We start from the raw sequence: 17,670 nt of genomic DNA, 5'->3' as shown, positions 1-17,670 counted from the left end.
TTCAAATATTTTGAAAAGCTACTATTTTAATAATTAAGTTCTCAAAAGAATTCAAATATTTAATTAAAATGTAATTAAATTTATTGCAGGAATTCAATTATTTTTGAAAATTCATGCTATAATGCTTTTAATACATTTATTAATATTCGTTTTTAAATCAATTTTTATTGCTAAATTCTACGATAATTCAATTATTTAAATACAAAAATAAATAATTTACTGAATAAATCAATGTTTCTCTAAATTGAATTATCATAAAGAATTTTATCAACATAATTGAAATTTTTCGAGGAATTTTAATCAAATTTTCAAGAATGATTAAATTTTTCAAGGAATTCGATTTTATTAAAATTGTATTAAAAATAATTAAAATTCTATGATGAGTATTATTATTCATGGAAATAATTGAATTTTTGTAAAAAAATGTTATTATTCATGAAAATAATTGAATTATTGCGAAGAAATTTATAAAAAAATTAATTTGTAAATAGTTGAAATCCTGTAAAATTTTTATTATTTATGAAAATAATTTAATGTTTGCTTAGAATTTTAACAAAAATTTTTTTTTAAATAATAGAATTCTTTTGAAAATTTTTATTAAAATATTAGATATTGAAAATCATTGAATTGAGGAAAATTTGTTTCAAATAATTAAAATTGTGCAAAAAATTTTAATAAAATTTTTGAAAATAATTGAAATTCGGTGAAGAATTTTATTATTTTTAAAGGTAATTGAATTTTGACGAGAATTTTTTTAATTTTTGAACATAATTGAATTTTTGCGAAGAATTTTATTACTTTTGATTAAAAAATTGAATTTCTGTAATCATTTGTATCTTCTCGAAAATTCAATTTTTTCCAGTACTTTAATAAAAATTCCTGACTTTTTCCTGACTTTCCTGATTTGTGGCAACCCTAACAAAATAGAAATTTAAAAAAACATTCATGTATCCCAAAAATAAAAACAAAAAGAAAATATAATTTTTATATAAAATTTTTCAAATATTTAGATTTAATTTTATCTATAATTTTACGAATCTTTATTTTACCTAAATTCTTTTGATCTAATAAGAATTTATTGATTATAATTTCTTTTAATCAAAATAATAATTTAAAGAAACATTATGTTTTCAAATAACCGATTGACAGAATGTTTATTACTGCGAAAGTGTATTTTTTATAATCTTCAGAGGCGCATGAAAAGTCTCCAATTTTTATTTTCCGAATCTTTATTTTATCGAAATTCTTTTTAACTAATAAGAATCAATTATAATTTCTTTTAATCGAAAAAATAATTGTCAGAAACATTTTGATTTTGAATGACCGATAGACAGATTGTTTATTACTGCGAAAGAATATTTTTTATAATCTTGAAATCACCGAATTATCATTTCTAAAAATTATTATTTTTTTCTATTTATTATTTACATTAATATTTTCATTTTCGAATTGTCAATTTTGATAAACAATATTTTATAGATTTGTTAATAGTTATAATAATTATGTTTCCGAATTATTATTCAATATAATTTTAATATTACCGAATTACCCATTTTTATAAAATTTATTGTTCCGAATCATATTTTCTTATAATGTGTAAATTTTCTAAATTCTAAGATTTGTAACATTTATTTTATCGAAATATCATTTGTTATAAAACTTTTTTCTTAGAAATGTTTTTCAAACTAATTTTAACGTTTTCAAGTTAACATTCCTTATAATTTTCTTTACTCCTAATCATTCTTCTTTATAATTTCTATATTTTCTAACTTGTATTTCTTCTAACTATAACTTTACTGAAATGTCACTTCTCATAATTTATTATTACTTTTCAGTAAAAATTTGGTTAATAAATTCATAGCGATTTTGCTTGTAATAGATAAAAAAATTGAGATATTTTGTTCAGTATGCACAGAGACTGCGTAAGCAGCATTGTTTTCTTCTTTCACTTTTCAGCGAAGATTTGGTCAAAAAAATTCATAGCGACTTTGCTGTTTGATCCTTCATTGTAATAAATAAAAAAAATGAGATATCGTGTTCAGTATGCATAGAGACTGCGTAAGCAGTACTATTTTCTTCTTTCATTTTTCAGTGAAAATTTGGTAAAAAAAATTCATAGCGACTTTGCTGTTTGATCCTTCAGTTCACTTCAGTTTAAAAGAAAAAATGAAAATCTATAAACATTTTCATTGAAAAATATTTCCACAACTCCATAGTTTGAAAACCTGAAAAAAATCTTCAATAATTGATTTTTCATTAAACAATATTGTTTTTTTCCTTTTAATTCTGTAATAATAATCTTTATTTAAATTTAGAGATGGCAAAAATATGGTAATCACAAAAATATGTTAATTTCGCTCACAATTAAAAAAAACAACACATTCTTTTTTTAAATAAAATTCACAGAGATGACTATTAAAAATGAAAAAATTAGATTTAAAAAAGTGTTTTTTAAAATTTTATGGCACCTTAAAAACTTTGTTTCTTAAAAGGGACAACACTTGCAATTCTTTAACTATTTTTCTTTAAATATATATATCTATAAGATTTGTAAACAGAGTAAACAAAGTTTTTGCAAACAATCATTCAATTATCTTGCAAAACTTAAATATAAATGTTGTAAAAATTTGAAAAAAAAAAAAGATATCGAAATGCATTTTGTAATCACAATAAGAACAAATATTGTTCTATTTTGGTAATTAATCGATGAATTTCACGTCAAAATTTTCAATGCTACCTCCTTCGTTCGCCCTTCTGTGTCTTGCGCTTCTCCTTTTTTTCCTCCTTCATCTGTTTTTGTTTTTCTCTGCAAAAAAAAAAAAAAAAAGAAAGTGAATTATTAATTTCAATTTTTTAAAAACTAATTTATTAAAAAAAAAAATACTTACCGATCCTCTTTATCTTTCTCCTTCTTTTTTTGACTCTCCAGTTTTGCTCTCTCGCGTTTTTCACGCTCAAGTTGAACGATACTGGCGGCGTTTGTGTTCTTTTCGATTTTACTCTCGGTACAGGCGGCTGCCTCCTCGACGTCTTCGCAATCACTTTCTTCCTGATCGGGCATCTCACTGTATTGTGCGAGAATTGCTTCGCGAATTCGCCTCTCCTCATCGGTGTAACTTCTTTGTGTCGTGGTGGGAAGACTTTGTGATTCAAGGAGTCGCGCCAATCGAACGTCTACATCTTCGCTTGGTCCACTCGCACTGTTCACATCCTCAGTTGGTAGCCATTGGGACCAAGCTTTCAAAATTTCAGCCACATGATTGCCAATGTTCTCCTCCTTTGAATAAATAATTTTTCATTTATCAAAAGAAGAATTTTTAAAATAAAATTATGTTGCTTATTGGTATACAGAATTTATTAAATGAAAAATATTAATTATTGGTTTTCTTTTAAAATTTCCTTCTATTTAGTATTATATTATCTCACACTTCGCACTCGATAATTAATTTTAAAAAAGTAGCTTTCAAACTAAAAAAAGTAGTAAAAAAAGTAGCTACCGAAAAATTAAACTTGACGACCAAAAAAACTCGTTTTAAATACTTCACAAAACTGACAAAAATTCCATTACATATTTTTTATTTTCCTGACTTTTTTCTAATTTTCATCAAAAATATTTATTTCTTTCTTATCCTGCTAATAAATTGTATTTTATTATTTATAAAAGAATTTTAATATCTATAAAAATAATTTAATTCTTGCCAAGAATTTTATAAAAATTTTTAAATAATTGAATTCTTGAGAAATTTTTATTATTCATGAAAAGAATTGAATTCTTACGAAGATTTTAACAAACAATTTTTTAAATAATTGAATTCTGTTCGGAAATTTTATGAAAATAGTAGATATTAAAAATCATTGAATTGCAAAAAATTTTTAAAAATAATTAAATTTTACAAAGAATTCTATTAAAATTTTTAAGAATAATTAAATGTCTGTGTTTTTATTAAATTTTTTAGAAAATAATTGAATTCCTAGAAAGCATTTTATATTTTATGAAAATAATTGAGCGGATGGGAAGAAGAACTCGACGAGCGCGAGACCGTAAAGGATAGTTCCAGTCAGGTAGCAGTGTGTGGCCCAGTGGCGCTCACTGCTACCTGACTGATATTATCCCTTACGGTCTCGCGCTCGTCGAGTTCTTCTTCCCATCCGCTCAATTGAATTCTTGCCAACAATTTTATTAGAATTTTTTAAGATAATTGAATTTCCATAAGAAGAAATTTATTACTTTTAAAAATAATTGAATTCTTGTGATGAATATTGTTATTTATGAAAATATTTGAATTCTTGGAAAAAATTTTATTATATGCTAAATAAATAATTGAATTATTTCCAAAAAATTGAATTAAAATTGTATTTTAAATAATTGATTTCTTTCGAACAATTTTATTAAAATATTTGAAAATAATTGAAATCCTGCAAAAAAATTGTATTATTTATGAAAATAATTGAATAGTTGCTAAGAATTTTATTAAAAATTTTCAAAAATAATTGAATTTCTGGGAAAATTTTATTACTTATGAAAATAACTGAATTATTTCGAAAACTTTTATCAAACTGCGGTTAAAAAGAATTGAATTTCTATGAAAAATTTGGTTATTTTTGAAAATAATTGAATTCTTTATAAGAATTTTATATACATTGTTTTAAATAATTAATTTTTTATCGAAATATAATAAATATTATGAAAATGTTATTTTAAATAATTGAATTCTTGTAGAAAATTTTATTTGTGAAAATAATTGAATTTTTCGATTAATTAATTTAAGTATTAAAAATAATTGAAATTCTTCGATGAGTTTTATTATTTATGAAAATAATTGAATTCTTATGAGAAATTTTATTTAAATCTAAAAGAATAATTATAATAATAATTATTTCAAAAAAATGCAATTAAAAGTGTATTGAAAATAATTGAATTCTTTCGAACAATTTTATTAAAATATTTTAAAATAATTAAATTTTGTGAAAAATTCTAAAATTTTTGTAAATAATTGAATTCTTTTAAACAATTTAAAAAAAACAATTTTTTAAATAATTGATTTTTTCGAGGAATTGAAATTAAATTTTTAAGAATAATTACATTTTTTTGAGCAATTCCTGTAAAATTGTATTAAAAATAATTGAAATCCTGCGATGAATTTTATTATTTATGAAAATAGCTGAATTATTTTCATGCGGAAAATTTTATTAAAATTTTCAAAAATAATTGAATTCCTAAGAAAATTTTATTCAAATGTTTAAAAAGAATTGAAATTTTGTGAAAAATTTTATTTTTGAAAATAATTGAATTCTTCATAAAAATTTTATAAACATTGTTTTAAATAATTAATCCTTTATTGAAATATAATAAATATTATGAAAATTTTACTTTAAATAATTGAATTCTTGTGGAAAACTTTATTTGTGAAAATAATTGAATTTTTCGACTAATTAATTTACAATAGTATTAAAAATAATTGAAATTCTTCGATGAGTTTTACTATTTATGGAAATAATTGAATTCGTGTTTTTTAGACCGCAATGTTACTTCACTTTTTCCACTTTTTCAAAGAGCTTTTTCCGTTTAAATTTCCCGCCATTTATAGGTTATGTTGATTTCAGCAAAGAAAAATGTTTTCGACTTACTTTTTTTTGTATGTTTCTAAAGTATAAAGTTTCTAAATTAAAGAGTTGATATTTTATTTCCATTTTCAATAATAAATCTATAAAATTAAACATACTTTGTACAAAAAGGGGAAAAAATCAATATGTAGAGAAATTTTTGAAAAAAAGACGTGTTTTTTTTCTAAACGCAATAAACGATTAATAAAAGTGACATCAATTTTGGGGTTTTCGTATAAAAGACCATGAATATTTGTTAAAAATGTCAATTAAATGATCGAAATATACGATCTGAATTTTAATAGGTATTTCTAACCTCACATTCCAAAGGTCCTCACCGTTATGCCGGCAAGAATGCCTTCGAGGGCCTCCGTTTTCTCGTCCTCCGTTTCATCGCCCTCCAAAATCCCCTTGATGTACGAACCAAATACACCCTCGTCAGTATTCAATGCCTGCAGTTTTTCACTTAGCCAAGAATCAAATGAATTCACTGCAACTGCCATGGTTCTAATTTTCTTCCTCCTCCTAACAAGGAGAAGACACGGCGACGACGCAATACATATAAAAAAACTCGAGAAAAATTATTACTTTCGGCAGATTTCAGTTCGTTTTACTTTTTAGTGGAGATCAGCCTTTAAACCCCCACCCCGCCGCTCCTATCCCAGTTCTGCGAAACAAAAGCGCGGGACGACACGATTTTGACATTTCCATTTTCCATTTCCATATAATTGTACAAATGTAAGCCATAGTCTATCAAATCGCCCGAATATCATTTTACTTTATTTCTTTTTACCATACCATTGACAAGGTTCAGACTGTTTACTAAAGCTCTTGGATTTATAATTTTTATTATTTATTATGAATAACAAAATTTTCAAACTTGTTAAAAATCTTAAAAATTATAAGTTCTTAGAAGTTAATTAGGTTAGGTTGTCGTTTATTCTTCTATACTAACTTATATTTTTTTTTAACAAAACCGTTTGAATATTTTGTTATTTTTAAATAAATCGACAATATTTTTAGCATTTTTTTCTTTTCCTTTTTTTTGAGAAGCAAACTAGGTATATATTTAGATTGCATTTTAATTAAATTGAATTAAATTTGAATTGCACTTTGCACTAAATTGAATACATGACGTTATAGTCGAAAATTGTGGATAAATCTTAATGTTTTCGTTTATGTTTTAAAATGTACTTGACTTGAATCATTGTAAACAATTTTAAATAAATGAAATAAATCAATCAATTAAACATAATAGAAATAATAGTAATAATAGTACCAATAATATTGATATATAAACAATATAATAGTAATAAGAAACAAAAGAAAAAGAAGAAAATATAGAAGAGTACTCCAAATTTCCGAATATAACCTCAAAATACAAAAGAAAAAAAGTGCAAGTAAATATTTATTCTATAAAGTTTGATATTTTTAATTTTCAAGTACCTATAGATATAATGAAAATTTTTATTTTTTTATAATTTTAAGGGGGGTGGTTACATGGACATTCTTAATTATATTATCAAGAAAATAATTTAAATATTCTATAAAATTTTATTTTTACAGTAAATTTTTTGAGAGGAATTCATATAATGGTTATAAAATAAAATCGGTCAGAAAATATTTGGATCTTTTTGAATTTTTATTTTTTTCGAAAAAAAATTGGTAGATTTTGAAATCCATGCGTAATTTTGTAGAAAATATATTTTTTTAATCACAAAAAAAATTATTTTTAAATATTTTGAAACATTTAAAAAAAAGTTTATTTTTTGGGCTGTAAATGCTAAAAAATAGAATTAGGATTAGAATTGAATATTTGAATATTTGAATTTTTTCTAATTTTTGCTAATAAAAGAATTATTAATTTTTTCAAATTGAAAAATTCATATTTTGGGTTATTTTTTTGGTTGTAAAATTGTAATAAGTCTTAATTTTTTCCGGTTTTTTTCTCATAAAATTTAAATTTATTTGATTTCGAACATAAATAAATCTACAAATGGCTTTCAAACTTTTTTTAAAATTTTTTATAAATAATTAAATTATTTTTTTACGAGTTTCTTTAAATTTTTTTTAAAATAATGTTTTTTTAAAATAATTTTAATTAAAAATTTGGAAAATAATTGAATTAAACCAAGAATTTTTTCAATTTTTTAAAATAATCTTGTCTGTTCATAATTATAATTGAAAATTTGATTAATTTCAATTTTATTAAAATATATTGTTACTAATTGAATTTCTGCAAAAGAATTTTACTATTTATAAAAGTAATTGAATCCTTCAAAAGAATGTTATTATATTTATAAAAATAATTAAATGTTTGCGTAGAATTTTTGAAAATAATTGAACTGTGGAGAACAATTTAATTATTTATAAAAATAATTGAAATTTTGAAGAGAATTTAAAAAAAAATTTGAACATAATTGAATTTTTGCGAAGAATTTTATTACTTTTAAAAATAATTGAATTGTTTTTTAGAATTTTATGAAAATTTCTGAAAATAATTGAATTCTTGTGAAGGATTTTTTTAAAAATAATATTCAAAACAATTTAGTAAATATAAAGAATTTTGCTATTTATGGAAATAATTAAATTCTTTCGACGAATGTTTAAAAAAATTTAAGAATATTTACATTTTTCGAGGAATTCGATTGAAATTGTATTAAAAATAATTGAAATTCTGGAATGAAAATAATTGAATATATTGCAAAGTAATTTTTAAAAATAAAATTATAATTACGTTGACTAACTTCCCTTAATTATTTTCGAAAAATTTAAATAAAGTTTTTTAAAAGAATTTAATTATTTTTAATAGAATGTAAAGAAATTTCAATTATTTCAAAAATTTTCAATTATTTGTTTATTTTTAAAACAAATAATTGAAATTATCTTGAAACAATAGAATTGAAAAATTTCAAAAATCTTATTTTCCCAGAATTTTCAAAAAAAGCTTTGCGAAAATTGTATTTTTAAAAAAAAATTTAAGTGTGTATCTTTTTTTAAATTAACTAATAAAAATTTTAATTATTAATCTTCGCACTAAGAAACATGAATAGATTAAAATGTGACACTTTATAAAATTCAATTATTAAATTAAAATACTTTGAAAATTCGATTTGTTAAAAAGTTTTTAATGAAATTCTTTAGAAAATTTAATTACTTTCAATTGAATTTCACAAAACTTCTATTAATTCGATAATTTTTTTTTAAATTTATAAATATACATTTTTTAATAAAACATAATTTTTTTTCAAAACAGATAAATAGGACAATAAAAATGTCAAAAATCGAGGATGAATTAGAAATTGAGCCAAGCAATTTTAAATGTCACAAATTTGACACAGGATTTGGAGAAATAAAAATTTCGGGCCACGTGATAAAAATGGAGAAGAGCATTTACTTATGGGTCGGCGATAAAAATGAAAATACAATGAATGACTTTTGCCTTGCAATGCCCACGAATTATGAAACGCAACCAATTGCAACGAAATTATTTGGTCCAATTGCCGACACAACATCAATGAGCATTGCAAAAAGATTGGCGAAAAAATTCTCCATACCTATTTATGTTAGTTTTAATTTAAATGTCGACAACTTATCACTGCCGGGAATTGAGAAATGTCTACAAACGGAGCTTGGAAATATTCCCGATCTAATAAATTGAAAAAACAACAGAAGCAGGAACAGCAATAAATAATCGATGGAGTACAAAAAAATAAAAAAAAACTTTATTTCGTACTTTTTACACATTTAAAAAAACATGTTTTACCTAATTTTTTATGAATAAAGAAAATAAATTTTTAATTTTTCGAAAATTATAAAATAATTAACACTTAATTATAGAAGAGTTGACATTATGATGTATAAATAAAAATATAAGAATCGTTTTTTTTTCGATAAACATTCTTTTTTTTAGATTTAAAAATAAACCTTCAGTGTTGATTTTATAGAAATTTAAATCGCTTATTGTGGGCAATTATTTGATTCTCGCTTAATTCTTTGGAACTTAAAACTATTGGTTTAGCGTCTTTCTTCAATTCCAATTCGATTAGACTATTTAATTCTCCCAATTTCTTCTGACCTTCGAGTAAAAGCTGCGAAAAAAATATTTTTTCATTTTAGTAAATTTTTTTCTTATTTAGAATTAAAATTTTTAAAAATGCCGAAAAATTAATTTACCGTTTTCATTGATTCAAGTAATTTAGGATCCGTTTTGCTCTTCTTTTTCATTTGATTAAATTCACTGACACTCAGTCCCAAGAGATTTTCCATGAACTGCGAATAAAAAGAAAAATAACAATTTTCAGTTAAAAATTTAATTAATTAATTAAATTAATTAATTAAAAAATTTTTTTTTAATAGATTTTTAAAATATCAAAAAAAGGGGTAAAAAAACAATAGAAACCTGCGATGAAAAATCGACATTCAATTTTCCCGTTTGATCAAGTATAGTTCCATTTAAAATCCACATCTCATCTTTTTTAGTGATTTTTCCAATTGCAGTGACTTTGGCCTTTACTGATTTTCGAATTGGATTATTCGTTAAATTCACTGACAATATTTCGCTGATAAAATCACAAACTTTTGACGGACATTCGTCATGTTTTTTTTTATTATTATTGCCGCCTATGAAATCGGTGATTTTTCGATTGGACGTTGGTTTTTGCATTGGAGTAACACTTTGTAAACAATGTATTTTTGCCGCTGTATTCACAGGCGATAATTCAGCCTGAAACAAAATTTTTTTTAAATTATTGAATATTGTAAAAAACGAGAAGAAATACTAACATTAAAAATATTTTTTTTTAAATTAATCCTAATTTACTGTTTTTTAAATTAATGTCACGTCATTGTGAGGTATTTTTAATAATTAATAATATTAATAATAATATAATATTTTAAAATAAAATTCTTCTTTTTAATTATTTTTACTATTTTTTGAAAAAGTTGTTCTTTGAGAATTTTTAAATCCATTTGTTTACAATTCAATTTTTCACGAAATTTCAATTATTCGGAAATATTCTTAAATTAAACATATATTAGAAAATAAAAACTTGAAATAATTCTAAAAAAAATTCTATGGAACTAATTTTTTGAACAAAATTAGTTCCATAGAATTTTTAATTAAAAGTGTGAAAAATTCAGATTTTCAAAGATTTTAATTTGAAATCTTTACAAAATTCAATTATTTCTAAAAATTGAAATTATTAGTAATTTCTCAAAAATTCAATTACTATCCAAAACTTTAATTGAAATTAATTTTTAAATCAATTTTTATTAGAAAGTTCTACGAGAATTCAAATATTTAAATGCAAAAATGAATAATTTATTGAATAATTGAATTTTTCTTAAAATTGAATTCTCATATAAAGAATTTTGACAACAAATTTTTAAATAAATTGAATTCTTTCGACGAATTTTAATCAAATTTTTAAGAATAATTACATTTTTCGAAGAGTTTGATTAAAATTGTATTAAAAATAATTGAAATTCTGCAATAAATATTTTTCAACAAAATTTTTTGCAAATTCTATTTTTAATAATTGAATTCCTGTAAAATTTTCACTATTTTGGAAAATAATTGCATATTCGTGTTCTTTCTTATCCTGCTAATAAATTGAATTCTTGCAATGAATTTTATTATTCATGTGACAAAATTTAAATATTTATAAAAATAATTTAATTCTAGCGAAGAATTTTATAAAAATTTTAAAATATTTGATTTCTTTCGACTAATTTTATGTAACTTCTAGTTTAAATAATTGAATTCTGTTTGGAAATTTTATGAAAATAGTAGATATTGAAAATCATTGAATTTGGAAAAGTTTTTATAAATAATTCAACTTTACAAAGAATTATATTAAATTTTTTGACAATAATTCAATGTATGTGTGGTATTTTGATATTTTTTTTTTTTTTTGAAAATAATTAAATTCCTAAAAAGCATTTTATTATTTATGAAAATAATTGAATTCTTGCCAACGATTTTATTAAAATTTTTTTAAAAAAATTGAATTTCCAAGAAGAAATTTATTACTTTTGAAAATAATTGAATTCTTGTGATGAATATTGTTATTTACGAAAATAATTGACTTCCTCCGAATGATTTTATTATTTATGAAAATAATTAAATCCCTAAAAACAATTTGAAAAATGAAAATAATTGAATTACTGCGAAAAATTTAATGACAAATATAAAAACATTTGATTTTTTTGTAAAAATTTATTTAAATTCTATTTTAAATAATTGAATTCTTGTGAAATTTTTATTGTTTTGGTAAATTATTGAATGTTCGTGTAGAATACTTTAAAAATATTTTTGTTTAATAATTGAATTCTTGTGATGAATACTATTATTTATGAAAATAATTGAATTTTGCAATGAATTTTATTAAAATTATTGAAAATAATTGAAAATAATTGAATTTTGTCGGAGAATTTTTGCTATTCATTTATAAAGATAATTGAAATGTTGACGACAATTTTTTTTAGATTTTTTTGAAAATAATATAATTTTTTGAAAATATTTTTGAAAATAATATGATTTTAATATAATTTTTTGAAATATATTTTAATTGATATCTTTTACTCTCAAAAAACACTTTTTTAGCAATTTAGAGACATAATTTCGTCAAACTGTTTTACTTGGCTGATGTATCACCTCTTTATCTATCAAATACAAAAATTATCTCAAATTTGATAAAAAGTGGAGTTAGCAGGTTTGCACTCTAAACCGTCGATTTTATAAAAATTCCTGAATATAATTGAGTTTCGGCGAAGAATTTTGCTATTTATAAAAATAATTGAAAAGTTGACGAGAATTTTTTAAAAAAATTTTGAAAATATTTGAATTTCTGTAAAGAATTTTAATATCTATTAGGATAGTAGAATTCTTTCAAAGAATTGCGTTAAAAATTTAAAAAATTGAAAATAATTTCAACAAAATTGAAATTAAAATTTTTCAAAAAAATATTTCATTAAATGATTTTTAAGTAATAACTTTATGGCAGTTCTTCAATAAAATTAAGTTATTTAAAATAGATTATTGTGAGAAATAGAAAAAATTTAAGGTTTTTTTTTTAGAATTCGTGGAAATTTCATAGTTTATGAGGCAAACAAAAAAAATCAAAAATTCAGAATTTTCTTATAAATTCTAAACATTTAATTATTTCCAGTATTTTTAAGAAAAATCTCCGATTTTTCCCCGACAAATTCTACTTTTCCTGAATTACCTGATTTCCCTGAACTGTGGCAACCCTGATAAAAGTTAAGAAACAAAAATAACACTTACAGACGACCTCTTGCTTCCTGTAACAATTTGTTTTTTTTCACTGCAATTTGTAACAATTTGTTTCGAAATATTATCTTCAGATCTTTGGCCTTGTTCAAAATTTACTGTCTCTTTTTTCGAATTCGTATTCGTATTTGTAGATTTTTTCTTATCAACTTGTGCTGGTTCTGTCCACGTGAAACCTGCATCAAAGTCCACATCATTCAAATCAAAATCATCGTCCGGAAAATTTATGGAATTCGAAGTCGAAGATTTAAACTCGGAAGTAGAAGGAGCCGTTGATGTTTTATTTGTATTTACCTCACTGTTGGACGAAATACCCTCGTCTATTTCAAAGTCCTCAAACATTAAATCATCATCATCGGGAAATTCGCAAATATTTTGATTTTGATTAATTGCTGGTGGCGGCGGCGGTAGTGATGATGGCTTATTTGAATTATTCTCAATTCTTGATAATGTCGATGATGATGATGATGATGATGAATTTCTATTGGAATTATTTTCAATTCTCGATAATGTCGATGATGATGATGATGATGATGAATTTTTATTGGAATTATTTTCAATTCTCGATAATGTCGACGATGAAGATGAATTTTTATTTGAATTATTTTCAACTCTTGACACCGCCATTTCCACAGAGCGTCCAATTTCATCGAAATCAATATTAAAATCATCGGCAAAATCCATTGGAATTGTTGTCGCTACTTCTTTCTTTTTACTGTCATTGTAGGGATCATCGTTCAACGGTAAATTTCTGTAAATTAAATGTTTATTGTTAATTAACTGAAAAAGAAATTAAAAAAAAAACAAACATAAAAAAAATAAAATAAATAAAAAAAAAATAAAGAAAAATATAAAAAAAATATATAAAAAAATATAAAATAAATAAAACAACATAGAACCCAACAGTATTTACTTAATCTTTACTCCTATAGTCGATAGTTCTGTAATTTAAAAATAGTTCGTCAAATTTCGTTCAAAATTAGAGAAAAATCGACTGCGAGTAAAAACTAATTCTTTAAAAAAATTGGAACAAATTTGAAAATAAATTACAATGCATTTGCCAAGACATTTTCCAAAGCATTTGGAACAAGAAGATCAGAGACTTCGCCTTCGCGAATTGCAATATTTGTCTCTTCCAATAAAATGACGCCCTTTCTGCATATTACGGGACCCATTATCATTACCTTCAAACCTGGCAATAGCGAATCCTGAAAGAAATAAATATTAATTTAAAAGATACAAAAAATATTCTGATTTTAAAAAATCAAAATGGTGGTATTTTTAAGAATATTGACTTTTTCATATTACATTTTTTTTCTTTTTAAATTAATTAATTAATTTTGAAAACAATACTCACATTTAAAATTCTAATTGGCTTATATTCAATAGCAAGTATTTCCTGAATACCATCAGTTAAAAATAATTGCAACATTCTTTTTCCAACGGGTTCCCATTGTTGTGTATTATTTTCATTTGTAGCTTCGATATTAACATTGGAGACGTTCCTCAGTTTCTCCAATTGTTTATATTTTGATACTGATATGTCATATAACTTTAGCAGCTGTTAAATTATTTTTAAATTATTATTAATAATAATAAGCAGTTTATTAATTTTCATTATATTCAGGGTGGTTACAAATTTCAGTTTATCAATTTTCCTGACATTTCCATTTATATTCCCTGACAAAATTCTTTTCACAAGTAAAATATGAAAGTTTAAGGAAAATAAGTAAAATTTTTGAATTTGAATAATTTCTAAAAATTACAATTACAAACCTTCATGAATTCAATTATTATTAATTTTACAATTTTCAACTAAGAAGATGAAGACTTCATCTTTAAATCAATTATTTAAAATAATTTTCCGAAAATTCTTCTAAAATTCAATTATTTAAATGCAAAAATTAAATTTTTTATAATAATTTGTAACATTCCATGTTTTTTTTCTTAAGTTATTAAGATATAATGTTTTTAAAAAATTATAATAAAGATATTCTTACAATTAATTTTTTTTAAATATTTAAAAATAATTTTTGAAAGATAATAGTTTTTTAATTATATACAATTGAGAAATTCTCAAAATACTTGAAATTTGGTAAAATCTTTTAAAAATAATTAAATTTTAGAAAAATATAAATAAAAATAATCAAATTTTTGAAGAATTTTAATTAATAAAAAGAGACCATGATTTCTCGGAAATTTTAATAAGTGTAAAAAAGTAAATTTTTATAAATTTTTATTCACATTGTTCAAAGATAATTGAATCATAAAAAATTGTAATAAAACAATTCTAAGAATTAGTTTTTAAAAATATTTTAATGTAATTTTTCGAAAATTGAATTTCTTAAAAGAATTTTTGTATTTAATTTAAAAAAACTAATTAATTTTTTGATGAATTTTAAATAAAAATTTTGAAAATAATTTTTTTTTGTCCAAAATGTTAAAAATAATTTTAAAATATTATTTTTTCTATGTATTTGAATTTTTGGAAATATATATAATTAAAAGTATTAAAAATACTAAATTTTAAAAAAATGGAAGCTAATTTTCATTTTTAAATTTACGTTTAACGATTTTTCATTAACATTTTTGATCATTCAATTATTTTCAAAATTTGCAATTAAAATTCTTCAAAAATTGATTTTTAAAAATTGTAACAAAATACTTGGAAAAATGAATTATTTTTAATTAAATTTTACAAAATTTCAATTATTCAAAAAGATTTTTATTATAGATATATTTAAAAGTGTATTTATTATCTTAAACAATGATTCAAAAATAATTTTTTAAATATTTGTTTATAGTTATTTTTCACACTATCAACATTGAAATAAGTTGCATTTTATACTAAAAAATACTTCTTAATTATTAATTATTAATAATTTGAATAATAAATAATAAAAAAGCAATAATTAGAGAAAAATATAAAAGAAATTTTTTGTCTGAAGAATAATTTTGCTTTATTGTAAAATTATATTTTAATTATAAAATTATTGTTTAATAATTAAACATTAAATTAATTATATTATTAATAAAAAAGTACTCTCTAAATTTGAATTAGTAAAAATATTTACTAATTTGAATTAGTGACTGACTTTTTTTGCTTTTGCATTAGTAAATTTTACTAAAATAATAGTAATTTCCACTACTTTATTAGTAAAATTTACTAATTCAGAAGCAAAAATTCAGTCACTCATTCAAATTAGTAAACATTTTTACTAATTCAAATTCAGAGAGTAATTAAAGTACCTGAAGCGTATATTTACTGTCTAAAGTTATTTTCTGTTTTTGAGACAGATTCGCTGGTAAACAACCATTAATATTGTTAATTTCTCGTAAATCGTTGAGAAAAAATTGTTCTTTCACAAATTGTTGAACACCATTATAATTCACCTGGGAATATTTTACGTAATTTTTTTAAATACAGTATAAGCAATTTTATCACTTAAAAATAAATTGATTTAGATTAATTTATGAATCTAATTTTAAGAATTAAATATTAGCCAAAAGTTTCCAAACATTTTATTGTAAAATACAGATATATTTAATTTATTTACGAAAAAAACAATACTAACCTGTTGATTTTGACTGAAAAAATATTCAATGCATTCTCTTAGCCAAGAATCATTGACTAAAAATGACTGTGAAATCATGTACGCCTTGATACGGGGAAATATTTGTTCTGTCATTGTTTTCTAATTGAATTTCTAATGATTTATAACTATTTAATAATTATTACTTTCATATAGTTAACTTTTAACTTTTGTTTACACTTTACATTTTTCTCGATACACAACATACACAAATGTATAGGAAACTCGGGAAACTCACAGAAACACGTTTAATCCTAACTTTACCTTTGAGGGCGAATGTGCGCCATCTGTTATGTAGAATATGAAACTTATGGAAGTTTCCTAAGAATTATTTACCAGTTATCGGTTCTCTGCATGTTTCTGCCCTCTGCTGACAAAATTGATTACAATTAGCTTTCTGCTACAGCCTCAGAGCCTGTCATTACGTTATACTATTCAATTTCTCATTTTGCAATCGAGTGAATGGAGTTTCTGCGTGGATTAAAACAATCTTTTGGATTTTGGTAATTTAGAAGACAAGCCCCTTGGTACTCTAGCTAATTTTGTAAAAAGTGTCTTGTGATTTATCAATATAAGTAATTTCAAGCGACTAGTAATATAAGCGAGATTTACATTGATAAGTTTACAATCAACTATCGACAGTTACGACAAAATCTCTCCAGCGAAAAAAACGCTTCAATAAAATTTCAAGGGACATGAGTAGATGTGCATAATTGTAAAACGGAATGTGCTCAAAATAAATGCAAATGTTTTAGAAACAAAAAAATGTACTTAGAAGTGTCACGATACACTAAAAATATTAATCTCGAAATTAGAGATTTAAGTGGGGAGGGGGGGGTAAAGGTTTGCACTTTCAAAAAATCAATTTTTATTTTTTTTATTTTCTTATAGTAAAACATCTCAAGAATATTATTGTCCTAAAATTTAAAATCAATCAGAGCAACACTCTAGGAAGTCATTGACTAATTAGTCTCCTATCCTCTTAAACTGTAACTCCGTACAGTGGGGCAAAATAAAAAAACGGGGTTCAAAATAGTCTACAGGTCACAAATCTTAATGGATTTTTCAAATGTTTTTAATTACTCAACAATCAATTTTGAAGAGATCTCTCGAGGCCGATTATAAAATTTTTGTTAATTGTTAAATTATATTGTTTTAAACTATAACAAATTGACACTT

At 22.4% G+C, this 17,670-nt stretch overlaps 3 protein-coding genes across 5 annotated transcripts; 1 reads left to right on the top strand and 2 right to left on the bottom strand.

The window, feature by feature from the left end:
* Positions 1–2,284: 2,284 nt before the first annotated feature.
* On the bottom strand, positions 2,285–6,223 carry LOC122506645 (coiled-coil domain-containing protein 43). Its single transcript, XM_043618953.1, has 3 exons — positions 5,943–6,223; positions 2,889–3,277; positions 2,285–2,806 (listed from the first exon to the last, which is right to left on the bottom strand). Exons 1-3 carry the CDS (start codon positions 6,105–6,107, stop codon positions 2,734–2,736), a joined length of 627 nt encoding a protein of 208 aa, XP_043474888.1. The 5' UTR covers positions 6,108–6,223; the 3' UTR covers positions 2,285–2,733.
* Positions 6,224–6,824: 601 nt separating this feature from the next.
* Positions 6,825–9,501, top strand: LOC122506680 (proteasome assembly chaperone 4-like). Of its 2 annotated transcripts, none has more exons than XM_043619000.1 (2): positions 6,825–7,000; positions 8,861–9,501. In XM_043619000.1, exon 2 carries the CDS (start codon positions 8,879–8,881, stop codon positions 9,263–9,265), a length of 387 nt encoding a protein of 128 aa, XP_043474935.1. In that variant the 5' UTR covers positions 6,825–7,000; positions 8,861–8,878; the 3' UTR covers positions 9,266–9,501. The 2 variants fall into 2 exon arrangements, with proteins under 2 accessions (XP_043474935.1, XP_043474934.1); XM_043618999.1 differs by having other exon boundaries at positions 6,825–7,004.
* A 44-nt stretch (positions 9,502–9,545) lies between these two features.
* LOC122506641 (recQ-mediated genome instability protein 1-like) lies at positions 9,546–16,767 on the bottom strand. 2 transcript variants are annotated; one of them, XM_043618947.1, is made up of 8 exons: positions 16,474–16,766; positions 16,148–16,291; positions 14,256–14,459; positions 13,949–14,106; positions 12,893–13,649; positions 10,007–10,330; positions 9,781–9,876; positions 9,546–9,695 (listed from the first exon to the last, which is right to left on the bottom strand). In XM_043618947.1, exons 1-8 carry the CDS (start codon positions 16,585–16,587, stop codon positions 9,546–9,548), a joined length of 1,947 nt encoding a protein of 648 aa, XP_043474882.1. In that variant the 5' UTR covers positions 16,588–16,766. The 2 variants fall into 2 exon arrangements, with proteins under 2 accessions (XP_043474882.1, XP_043474883.1); XM_043618948.1 differs by lacking the exon at positions 16,148–16,291 and having other exon boundaries at positions 16,474–16,767.
* Between the last annotated feature and the right edge of the window lie 903 nt (positions 16,768–17,670).

Source organism: Leptopilina heterotoma, unplaced genomic scaffold (assembly GCF_015476425.1).
Source record: "Leptopilina heterotoma isolate Lh14 unplaced genomic scaffold, ASM1547642v1 Lhet_43, whole genome shotgun sequence".
NCBI lineage: Eukaryota > Metazoa > Arthropoda > Insecta > Hymenoptera > Figitidae > Leptopilina > Leptopilina heterotoma.
The sequence above is the reverse complement of the archived record's forward strand: the minus strand, read 5'-3'. Positions and strand labels throughout refer to the sequence as shown.